The sequence below is a fragment of the Clarias gariepinus genome, chromosome 26, assembly GCF_024256425.1.
Source record: "Clarias gariepinus isolate MV-2021 ecotype Netherlands chromosome 26, CGAR_prim_01v2, whole genome shotgun sequence".
In the NCBI taxonomy this organism is placed as follows: domain Eukaryota; kingdom Metazoa; phylum Chordata; class Actinopteri; order Siluriformes; family Clariidae; genus Clarias; species Clarias gariepinus.
The window spans coordinates 16,364,361-16,376,431 of record NC_071125.1 but is presented as its reverse complement, the minus strand read 5'-3'; the positions used below and the strand labels follow the sequence as shown (position 1 = coordinate 16,376,431).

The 12,071-nt window shown below is 36.8% G+C and overlaps 2 protein-coding genes across 2 annotated transcripts; both read left to right on the top strand.

The window, feature by feature from the left end:
* Positions 1-2,549: 2,549 nt before the first annotated feature.
* On the top strand, positions 2,550-3,770 carry LOC128514429 (uncharacterized protein C14orf93 homolog). The gene is made up of 5 exons (XM_053488279.1): positions 2,550-2,715; positions 2,886-2,947; positions 3,051-3,142; positions 3,260-3,378; positions 3,459-3,770. The coding sequence occupies exons 3-5, from the start codon at positions 3,079-3,081 to the stop codon at positions 3,720-3,722; spliced, it is 447 nt and encodes a 148-aa protein (XP_053344254.1). The 5' UTR covers positions 2,550-2,715; positions 2,886-2,947; positions 3,051-3,078; the 3' UTR covers positions 3,723-3,770.
* Positions 3,771-6,396: 2,626 nt separating this feature from the next.
* Positions 6,397-11,464, top strand: timm21 (translocase of inner mitochondrial membrane 21). The gene is made up of 6 exons (XM_053487488.1): positions 6,397-6,915; positions 6,991-7,053; positions 7,145-7,242; positions 8,564-8,637; positions 10,340-10,445; positions 10,556-11,464. Exons 1-6 carry the CDS (start codon positions 6,624-6,626, stop codon positions 10,646-10,648), a joined length of 726 nt encoding a protein of 241 aa, XP_053343463.1. The 5' UTR covers positions 6,397-6,623; the 3' UTR covers positions 10,649-11,464.
* The last annotated feature ends 607 nt before the right edge of the window (positions 11,465-12,071 follow it).

Here is a 12,071-nt window from a genome sequence, read left to right as displayed (position 1 = left end):
AAAACTGTTGTATAGATAATTTACATGTGTTCTTTTAGAATGCCTTTTCTGTGTATATGTGTTATTTATTTATTTTATTTTAAATTGAATTAAGTAATTGATTGTTTTAAAGTACAGTGCATCCACCAATCAGGCCTATATGGTAGAGTCGCCATACAGAAGTCACTCCTTAGTAAAAGGCACATGGCAGCCCGCCTGGAGTTTGCCAAAAGCCATCTGAAGGACTCTTAGACCATAAGAAACAAAATTCTTAGGTCTGATGAGACTCTCTGGCCACTCTTCCATATAGGCCTGATTGGTGGATTGCTGCAGAGATGGTTGTCCTTCTGGAAGGTTCTTTCTCTCTCCACTGAGGACCTCTGGAGCATTCAGATCCCTGACTAAGGCCCTTCTCCTCCGATCGCTCAGTTTAGATGGCCAGCCAGCTCTAGGAAGAGTCCTGGTGGTTTTAAACTTCTTCCACTTACGAATGATGGAGGTCACTGTGCTCATTGGGACCTTCAAAGCGGCAGAAATTTTTCTGTAACTTTCCCCAGATTTGTGCCTTGAGACAATCCTATCTCGGAGGTCTACAAACAGTTCCGTTGACTTCATGCTTGGTTTGTGCTCTGACATAAACTGTCAACTGTGGGACCTTATATAGACAGATGTGTGCCTTTCCAAATCATGTCCAATCAACTGAATTTACCACAGGTGGAATCAGGTGGCTGCAGAAACATCTCAATGTCAAAAAATGTGGAAAAAGTGATACTTTCCAGATGCACTGTATGTGTATATTTGACACATTTCAGGGTTTTGTACTCTGATATCCTGCCTTTTCAATTTTGAATAAAAAAAAAAAAGATAAAGAACAATCAAATATTATAGTTTAAGTTTAAACAACAATCTTATTCATACTCACAAAAGTACATCATACCTCAACAACAAGATTAGATAGATAAAACACCTTTCAACTGCAGCTCCAAATTAAAAACTATAGAAAATGATCCCTAAAAATATGACCATACCTTTTTCAACCATGAGACATTTAAAGACCCCAAACAAAGTATAAATCCTGAAAATGGTGGATTTTAGCTTCTACATATAAATGATATATGATTTTGATTCTCTCTCTCTGTTCCTTTAATCTCAGGCACATGTAATTCTCTCTTAACCAAGTTCGTTAGCTTTTTATGAATATAAAAATAACTATATAATTAAACTTGATGCAAATATTTTTCCCCAAGATAGCACCAAGATAGTTTTAATTCCCATTTTGGTTCAGTTTACCTGGAGTTTGCAAGTTCTCCCTGTGCTTGGTGGCCACAACCCCTCCCCATTTGATGCTTTGCACGACACTCCGCCCACCCCAGTCAATTAATTGTTTGTATTTATTCTGGGGAAAATATCATACTGGATATGTTCCCTGTCATCATGGAAGGGCGCTTGAGGTCATCTGTGGATCTGTTGAGAAGAAAGAGAGCCCGGCGATTTTGTAAACACTGCAATAAAATTGTTTCACATTCCAATTTTTATCGTCACAAAAATATTTTTTTTCGTAATGCATTTTGGATCAAAGATGATACAACCCAAGACAACTCAAGAGTGGACAAAAACAGAGAGTTAGAAGATAATGCACGTGATGAAAGCCTTGATTCGTCAGAAGTGGAAAATGCAGTCTGGGATGTCCCCCTTGGTAAGTTACTGAATTTATTTCATAAAGTAAAAATCTATGTCAGTAAGCAAAATTATATATAAAGTCAGCTATGAATGTTTGACTCAATTCGCAATAAAAATTCAGATTTATAGTCTGTTTACATGGATAGCCTAAGGATGTTTAAGTCACAGCTAACCCAAAATTTCATTCAAAACTTCATTTATTTAGTAATTTGCTCTTTTTGTAAGGTTCAGAATGTAGTTAACTTGTTTTATAGCATATAAAATTAGTCATTTGTTTAAACTTGTAATTATATTAACCTAGGATATAGCTGCTGATATGATCTTGAACATTTGATAATGTCGAACAAAACTACATAAAAATCAAGAGTACTAAGGAGCACAATAAAGTTAAGAAGAGCAGAATCTTGTTAGGTTTAGGTGATAAACTGTTTCTATCTTCAATTGCTAATGCGGCCATTATACTTAATGACTGTTGACCAAATAGCTTTGGTTATTATGAATGGTCCATCAGCACATACTGCAGTGATGAACTGCGGGTGTTTACCAGATGATTTAGGTGAAAGCCTGTTAACAGAAACCTACGATGAACATTGGCATGCATGACAATACATATTACCATGGGTTTGTGATTGTAATGGTATTCTGATCTTTGGGTGCTTAGGTTGATTATCTTGTAAACACAAATAATTTTTTTTTTTTTGCAGAGAAGTTTGGCAGCCTAGAAGAAGGAAATCTAAGCATGCCTGAGAAAGACATACATTTTAGGCCTATTAAAAATCCAGACTCACCAGAAGGACCATCAATTTCTGATGGTATGTATATAGTATCAAGTCCACTGAGCATGAATGACTTGATGAAGCAGCTGATCTCCAGTCAGACGCTTTGTCTCGTCAGCTTGAGGCTTTGCAGGAGAAGCAGGCTGCACATACTGCTCTTCTCGAAGATGCTATCCAACGTCTTGATGCGCTTGAGCGCAAGTTCGGCAAGCAAAGACCGCAGGAAGAGTCAAGCCATGCGCTTAAAAGAGTCAAGAGGGCGCATAACGTGGGCATCGCGGTAAGTTGAGCTTTATGTTAGCCGACAATATAGTAGAAAATTATACCTCGCCAAGTTAGCGCTTGGCTACACAACTACTTTTGTATTATTTAACAGCTTATTTAACAGTTTGTAAATTATTTGTTTCCTATGCATGTATCTACTAAAAAGTTTTTAATTCAACGTTACAGGAAGCTGTTAGGCGCCTCCATAATTCGGAAAACAACCCGCATAAATATAATCCACAAACTGGGTAAGCGTGGAAAGTGTTTTTTTATGCTATGTATGGGTTTTAATGTAATCATTTTAACTATAAATAATACACTACTATGAGACACTTCTCTCTTTTCACACAGAATAAGTTCACCTCATAACCAGGCAGTAATGACATATCTGCTGGAAGAATTGAAGACGACTTTTTCAGATGCAGACCCTGAGTGTATAAAGGGTAATTTATACACTTTGTATATAAAGGCAAATTGTTATTGTAATTATGTTCATGTCCCCTTTATTGTTGCTCCTCTAATAATTTGAATTGGTTTATATAAATTCTTTTTTTATTTAGCATGCTGTAGGACTTACTATGAGACATTGCGGAGAAAATACTCTTTGTCTCAGCCAGAAAAGTCCCAGCTAAGAGACTCCATTAAGATAGGGGCTAAAAACCGACAGAGGAAAAGACGAGTAAGTGTACAAATTAATATATATATTAAGTTTGGTACATCTCTGGGTGTTTTTAGAAGTTAACATGGTGTGTTTTGCAGTTGCTGGAGTCCAGGTCTAGAGTCATCCAAACAGATGCAGAGAGAACACTGTGGCAGACTGCAATTCTGGACCTGATGTCTGATGAAGAGGATGCCATCGTTGATGGAAGACCGGTGTGGGTTGTGAGATCTCCACCTCACAGGAACCCACAATTGTCTGAGCTTTGCAAGCAACTTCAGTCCAGATTGGAGGCAGATATGCGCTATGCTCTTACACACCGTCAGCGTGTAAGAGCTGAGAGAATCAAACCGGAAGAAGATTAATTTTTGGAAGTTTAATAAACACTGGTGCATGTGTTTGCTTCAGTATTGCTTTTAATTTACTTGCACCGTCATATTTGCAAATTTTTTCTCCATATTTTCTTTTTTGTTTTATTTAAATAAAAACATTTCTGAATCAATTTTATTCTCATTTTTAAGGGTGTGGGGGATGTATAGTACAGTGGGGGTTGGGAGTGTATATGGTCCGTCTATATACCTGCCCAATAACCAATCAAGTCACTAAGCTATAAGGACTTAGGTTAAGCTAAATAAAAAGTGTGACCAATCAAATAATAACAGGAAAGTCACTGGGTAATTTCCCAATAGATGTCAGGGATGTAAAAGTGTTTTTCTTTTTTTTAATCAATTAATTATCAATTAATGTTGAGAAAAAAGACCAATGGGGAACAGAAGAGTTGTAGAGTTGTGCAGAGGTGTAAAATGCAAATGAGGTGTGAACGTCTCCATAAAAGAGTAGATTATTTGCCATGGCAACAAATGGTTGTACCATGGAAGAATCCCTCAGCAAGATACATCCGAATTGGTATCCATCCTGAAGTATCCTAGGTTGGTGGAATTTGATGTATACGCTCAGTGGTACTTGTAGATACTCCCGAAACTCAGTGGTGTATACGGGAGTTCCCTAATACAGATACACCTCTTTTCATGCAGTGTGGGTTTCCACCTGGTGCTCTGGTTTCTTCATATACTTGAAGAAACATATTCTTCATATACTATACACTTTGGGTGCCAGGGGTAGCTCAGTGGTTAAGGCATTGGACTACGGTTCGGAAGATCCCAGGTTCAAACCCCACAACCACCAAGTTGCCACTGTTGGACCCTTGAGCAAGGCCCTTAACCCTCAACTGCTCAGATGTGTAATGAGATAAAAAATGTAAGTCGCTCTGGATAAGAGTGTCTGCCAAAAGCCCAAATATATATATATATATATAGTCCAAAGACATTCAGATTAGGTTAATGGGCATTCCTAAATTTAGCTCCAGCCACACTACACCTTCAGTATGTATTGAGGACATGTGGGAAAGGTGTAACGATTTGATTTAGTTAAAGCTGTTTATAGCTGACTTGTCAGAAAGAGGCTAGAGCTAAGTGATTTTGCTTGCTGTTTGTTTTTCACAGACAGTTGTTTTGATTTTGGAAGTGTGGCATTAGAGCATGTAAAGATGAGTGATTATGTGAGTCTCACTCTCAATGTTTAAGTGTTGGGCTTACTTCTAAACTTTGTTAAACTAGTAGGATCATGCTACAGATCAAACACAGTTTAAAATAACGAATTGTGTGACTATTACAATAGCATCAGTTAAGAACTGAAAGAACAATTCAAAAAATTACTATACAGATAGGCGGTCCGGTGGTGTAGTCTTCCTGTCTCTGTGTGTATGTTCTCCCAGTGCTTGGTGGGTTTCTTCCAGGTACTCCGGTTTCCTCCCAAAGTCCAAAGACATGCAGATTAGGCTAATTGGCGTTTCCAAATTGCCCATAGTGTGTGTGTGCCCTGCGATGGATTGGCATCCTGTCCAGGGTGTACCCTGCCTCGTGCCCTAATCCTCCAGGTCTCTGTGACCCTGACTACAGTATAAAGCGGTATAGAAGGTGAGTGAGTGAGGGAACTATACAGATTGACATTCACTGATCAAAAAGCCCTGTTTTGCCACCAAAACAATAATGACCTTTGTGCTCTGACACTTTTCTATTCGAATCAGCATTAACCTTTTCCTCAATTTGAGCTACAGTTGCGCTTATATTGGATCAGCCATACACTAGCCTTCACTCCCCATGTGCATCAGTGACTATCACAATTTGGCCCTCCTCAAAGTAGCTATATTTTCAATATCTCATTACAATATCAGCTGAAGGTGGGTGCGTTATGTTAGTCAGCAAGTGAAACTTTTCGTCTGAAGTTGATGTGTTGGAAGCAGAAAAATGGGCATTCATAAGGATTTGAGTGACGTTGACAGGGGTCAAATTGTGATGGCTAGACAACTGGATCAGAGCAACTTCAAAACTGCAGCTCTTGTGGGATGTTCCCAGGCTGCAGTGGTCAGGACTGACCGAAAATGATCAAAAGAAGGAAAACTAATGAGGTCATGGGCGGCCAAGTCTTATTGATGCAGGAGTAAGTTGTTTGATCTCATAGATGCACCAGTCAAATTGAGGACACAGGTCATTACTGTTTTGGTGGCAAAAAGGGGGACCTACTCAATAATAGGCAGGTGGTCATAATGTTATGGCTGTACAGTGTATATCACTGAATATCACTTCTAAAATCAATAGCAATAATATCAAATACTTTTTGGGGGGATTTTTTTTTTATTATTATTATCAATATAATTCTCAAAGATGATGTTGAACGAAACGTTCCCTTGAGGAAAAAGCAACTACCACTCCCATGAACACTTGAGAATCACAGCGCCGTGAAGCCGGAAAAAAACACCGGAAACGCTTTGGTTTTTAGCTAAAATAAATAGATACAAATTGATTAAATTAAATATAAATACCCTAGCACTTAATATTAATAATATTAAGAGAAATTATAAGAACAATACAAACAGTAAAATGATCCCTATTGTCCTAAGCATTCCTATTTAGCGTTTAGCTCAGTTTTAAGAGGTTTAACATGCTACGATTTTGAAGGGGAAACTAACTCTTATGGCAATGCATGTACAGTACGGGTCTTTTCAAACGTGAGCAACGCTGAGCTTCTATGGCTTTATAATTTTAAAATAAAAGTGTTTTTTTTCCCCCTTCACTGTAGTTTGTTTAATATTATAGCTAAGCAATAGTTTTAAGCTAGCGACGCGAGCTAGTTAGACCCGGTTAGCTCTTGTTGCTAAAGGACTTCGCTTAGACGTGTAAGATTAACGTTAGATAATAGCGGTTATAATGCTTTATTCACTGCTATCCCGATTTGGCAAACCCTCATACTGCGTACAGATATTAAATCGTGTTAATGCCACATGTCCTCCCTCAGTTTGGCATCTGCATAACCCTGCTGTAATCCGGTTAAATAAATGTCCTCAGTGGACTTGTGTGCAATTTAACAGTGTTTTAACTCAGGTGAGAAATGTCCACACTGGAGCTGAGTGCAGGAATAAAGCTCAGGCTCAACAGAGAGAAAAGGAGACGTCAGTCTCCACTAGCCAGCCTTCTTCAAGCCTCTCTGCCGCACAGAAAGGTAATAAAATACCAAAATACTATACTAACAATTATTATTAAAATTATTTAATCCAAATGAATGAATTTCCACCAGTGAAGCAAGCTGGGAGAGATTTCACATATCTGATTGTGGTGCTTGTTGGACTTGGAGTTACAGGTGAAGTTACCAGCTAATAAGATTCACTCCAAATTTCTGGTTGTTTATTCCTTACATTTTATAACCATGGACACTTTTTCATTCCTCACAGGAGGACTTCTGTATGTCATCTTTCAAGAACTGTTCTCATCATCAAGTCCGAGCAAAATCTATGGCAAGGCTTTTAACAAATGCAAGACACACCCAGAGGTAAGAGTAAGTCTTAGTAATCTTACTGTTGCACTACTCACAAAAGTTTGTGGACAACTTATCGTGCTTCCTGAGCATCCTATTCTAGATAATATGTGTGGGTATCAAAAAGTTTTGAGAATTACGTGCCATAGATCTGGTCACTATATGTCATCCATCAGACGAATTCTTGATGCACAATGCTGCGACTGCCGAAAAAGATGGATGAGCATGCAGCATTTCGGTTGTGGAGATGATTAGCTCTTCCTCTTTCTTGCTTTGTCTCAGGGTTGTAACCATACACACAAGTTTCATCACTGGTAATAATCCTCGACAGGAAGGACGAGTCACCCATGACACGCTGACTCAGTTCTTGGCAGGCTTCGACGTGATGTTCCTTCTGCTCCTGGGTCAGCAGCCTGGGAACGAACTTTGCAGCAGCATGGCGCATGTTCAAAATCATATGTGAAAATTGCCTGAACTGTTCCGTATGACACACTGACAATGGCAGCAATGTTGTGAATTGTTCTCTGACGGTCATGAGGTATGAGTTGCTAAATTGTTTCGATATTTTCGGATGGTTGAGCTCATCGAAGGTCTTCTAGATTGCTCGTTATGTTCTTCAGCTCTTGAAGCCCGTGTGCCACTCAAAAAACCTCGAGCATTGCCGCAAACTTGTCGAATCATGTCAAACGTCTCTGTGATTTGCCCAGCTTGGTGCAAAGTTTCACATTGGGTCTTTGTTCTAACTTGCTGTCCATGATGAAAAAGCAGACGTGGTAACGCACATGGTCAGTATAGCACCAGTTGCACAGCTCCCTATGTACACAGGATGATGTCTTTTGGTGAACTGACTTGTGAAGATCGGTGCTTCCTGAGACTGTGCATGCATGCAGCCTTGTGCTGCAATCTATTGGTGTGTTACAAAACTAGTCTTGAAACTTTATGAAACCTTTCATTTTAACGAGCTGGAGACATTCCAATCTACTTTTTTGATTTCTCATGTGATTCACTCTTTGATTACCGGCTGGCAATGAAAGAAGTACAGCTTAGTGTAAACAGGGCATACGATACTCAACCTTAAAAGATTTTATTTCTTTGTATTAATAAGTTAGGTACGTGGACTTCAACCTAAAATAATATTACTTATTATATTAAAGCTGATTGGCTAAAAATAATTTTACAGTTTTACAAACTGTACACAAATTCTTGACTATGCATGAATTACCAGTAATAAATTGCGGTTAAATAATTGCACAGGTCCACATCGCAATTTCGATTTTTATGTGATGAATTGTGCAGCACTAATATGATTTTATTTCTTACTCTCTGTGGGTTACAGGTGATTGGAGCTTTTGGTGAGCCCATTAAAGGTTACGGCGAGACCACACGCCGCGGACGAAGACAGCAAGTTAGGTATATGATTTTAGGTTTTGTGATTTTAGTGTAAATGTGTATCAGTATTTAACTTTTATTAAATAATGAATCATTTCATGAAAAAATACATGTGTAATGAGAAGCGGTGCTTAATCTGTCATGTAGTAAATAAAACACTTCTGAAGGCATGCTGCTAAACCAACTAATACCAGAGCACAGGTAAATTCTTAAATCTGAAGTTGGTTGGAAGGTTTGTTTTATTTCTGTATAACTGCAAAAAAAGTTCTAGTTGGATTATACAATGCTTTAATATGAATACACTCTATTGTTTTATTGTATACCGTGAGAGATAATACACATGGACACGTACAGTAAAAAAATCTCCAAAAAATCTAAGAAGGTTTCTCCATTTTTTCAGTTAAAGGTTAGACTGGACTGGACTTGTAGCCAAATAACATTAGTAAGAAAAGAAAGGAACCTGTCTCTTGGATGTTCCACAACATTAAATCTAGCTATAGACCATTAAAATAAACATGCTGTTCGTTAATAAATTAAACATTGTTAGCATTGGTAAATTATTATTCCTTAGATTAACAGAGTGGTGATGTGATGGAGACTGACACAGAGTTACAGTTACTACCCAAAGTTGATTATTTTTTTTTTATAAAGGCATGTTCCAATGTTTCTTATTATTTTATTAATTCAAAATATCACATTATACTTTAAATTATTTATTAATACTTATTTATTGATACATTTTATGTTGCGGAACGTCCAATCAGCACACTTCTAGTATCACTTAAAGAATACCAACTATAGTTAGTCATTGCCTTAACATTTTCTCATCTCTCTTGTAGTTAGCAATATAGAAAAAAAGAAGAAAAAAAAACCCTCAGTTTGTCATATTACAGCAATTCTCCTTTCAAAATAACTACATAAATCTCTTCTCACAGAATGTTTTTCCAATTCAACCTATGAACGTTTTAATCAGCTTACAAGTCCTTGCATGTTACATGCTTTAAATTGAAGCTCGCCTATTGTCAGAGCTGCTGATCTAAAAAATTAATCAACACATTGCGAACACTCGGATGCAACAGTGCTGTGCTTAAAACAGAAAAAAGTAAATCTACACTACCAGTAAAAAGTAGGACACATCTTTTAATTTCATGGTCTATCATGATTATTTGTTTCTACATTGCTGAAGTTGTCCAAAAAATGCAAAAATCTCCTTCCAGTTGATTTTGAGATGTGTCTGCTACTTATGCTCTTTAAAGCCTTCATAACCGCTCTAATACGAGGTGCTGTAATTTTTGAGGCTCTAAATGAAGCTCTCCTCTGCAGCAGAGATATGTTTTGGTCTTGCATTCCTGGGATGGTCTTCATGAGAGTCAGTTTCATCATTGTGCTTGATGGGTTTGCAGATGTGCTTGAAAATAATGTTTTTACAAAAATTATACCAGAACAGCTAAAAAATAACAACTGACTGTGTTGTCGTTGTTGTTTTTTCTTAATTACCTAATGTCATATGTGTATATCTATAGTTTTAAAAAATAAAAAAATAATAATAAAAGTATATATATTAAGTTAATTCAAACTTGTGTCCAAGCTTTTAACCGCTGTGTCCAAACTTTTGACTGGTACTGTATATAAAATTGACTGGTACTGTATATACTTTTGACTGGTACTGTATATAAAATTTATATTTTAAAAAACCTTATGTACCTATGTGGTCTTTCCATAGTCATATTGAGTATATGAAGGACGGACAGAAGCACATGAGGCTGAAATTCTATATCGAGGGTTCTGAGCCGGGACTGCGTGGCACCGTGCACTCAGAATCACAAGAGGTGAAGGTCGATTCTTAAGTTATTTTTAAAGCACAATTCACAAACCACACACACTCATGTCATTGCCATTGCTGTGCTGAGAAAGTGTACTTTGTTTCTTAATTTTCCAGAATCCTGAAAGTGGAAAATATGAATTCCGCTACATATTTGTGGAGGTGGAAACGTATCCCAGGAGGACCATCGTGATTGAGGACAACAGATGAGATTTTTCTGAAAGATTTGTAAAAGTGTGAAACAATTTCAGTTCATTGGTAAAACTGGTTCACTTGCAGCATTGTCAAAGCATTTTAATTGGAATAATGCTGAGGCTTGAAAAAACAACAACATGGAATTATATAGTTTCTTATTTAGATTCCATAATGTATCTGGTTTAGCTTGATGGTGCTTTTGTGATTTTTTTTTTCCTGATTTTGGTCAGCTAGCTATGTTAAAGCTGATTTAATTGCTCATTCAGGTCAATGGAATAAGGAATAAACTGAACTTGAGACTCATTTGAAACACAGATTTGGATAGCTAAATGCAAATAATGTATGCCACTTATATAATATATGATATAAATAAATGATTTGTGCATATGTCTTGATGAAACCTGACTTGCTCTTAACAGAACTTTGATATAAGGTTTTTCTTAATCCTCTGAAAATCTGGAACTTTTTTCAATCCAGCAGGGGGCGGTATTGCACATTATTTTTTCTGTTATGAACAATGAAGCAATAAATTTATTGAATACACGTTTGATTATCCTGTTATATGGTTTAACAGATATGATTCCAGATGTGTTTAATATACTTTCAATCTTTGTAAATCTTAAGATGAATGCTTGTGACAGGATAAAAGTCACATATTTATAAAATCAAGAACCAGAATTCTGAATGATCTCTGCTTTGCCATATATGGGTAATAATATGGGTTTCGGTCATCACAATATCTGCTTAGGTTTTTTTGTATCTAATAATACAGTATAAAGGTTGAATAAACTTTTTGTCCCATGTTAGTTAATAGTCCATTACACTACAACAATCCACCTACTCAATAATGCATTAAAATTGTTAAATGAATGTGGTGTTTTTCTTTTGAAAGTTAATCGGGAAATGCATCATCTTTGGATTTTAGCCCACTTCTTCCTCGTTTTACAAGACGCATGGGGTGTGTCTCAAATCGACTGGCTCCCTCTGTAGATAGTAGATGCAACACTCAAAGTGTAAACTTAAACTGGCTATATTCGATAGGTCGAATGGCTTCTGTGCCATATTGGATTAAATTTCCAACCAAAATTATTAATCGTTTTACTGATAATTATCTAACCAAACCAATAAAATGATAAGAACTAGAGATGGGGATCGAAAGGATCGAGATATTTTTAAATTATTTCTACATTTATTATAGAAATTAACAGGTCGATAGGCCAGTGACCGGAAATGGCTGTTTTCCAATTTGATTGGCAATGACTGTATAGATACATTATAATAGTGCATAATACTGTTAATAATATTGTATTAAACTATTGTATTTGAAGTTAATTTGTATTGCTTAAATGCTGCATTTGGTTTCTAAGTGATAAAACTAATGTGATAAGGAATGGACTCCATTTAATTACTCATTAAGCTTTTTAAAGGTTGTAACAAA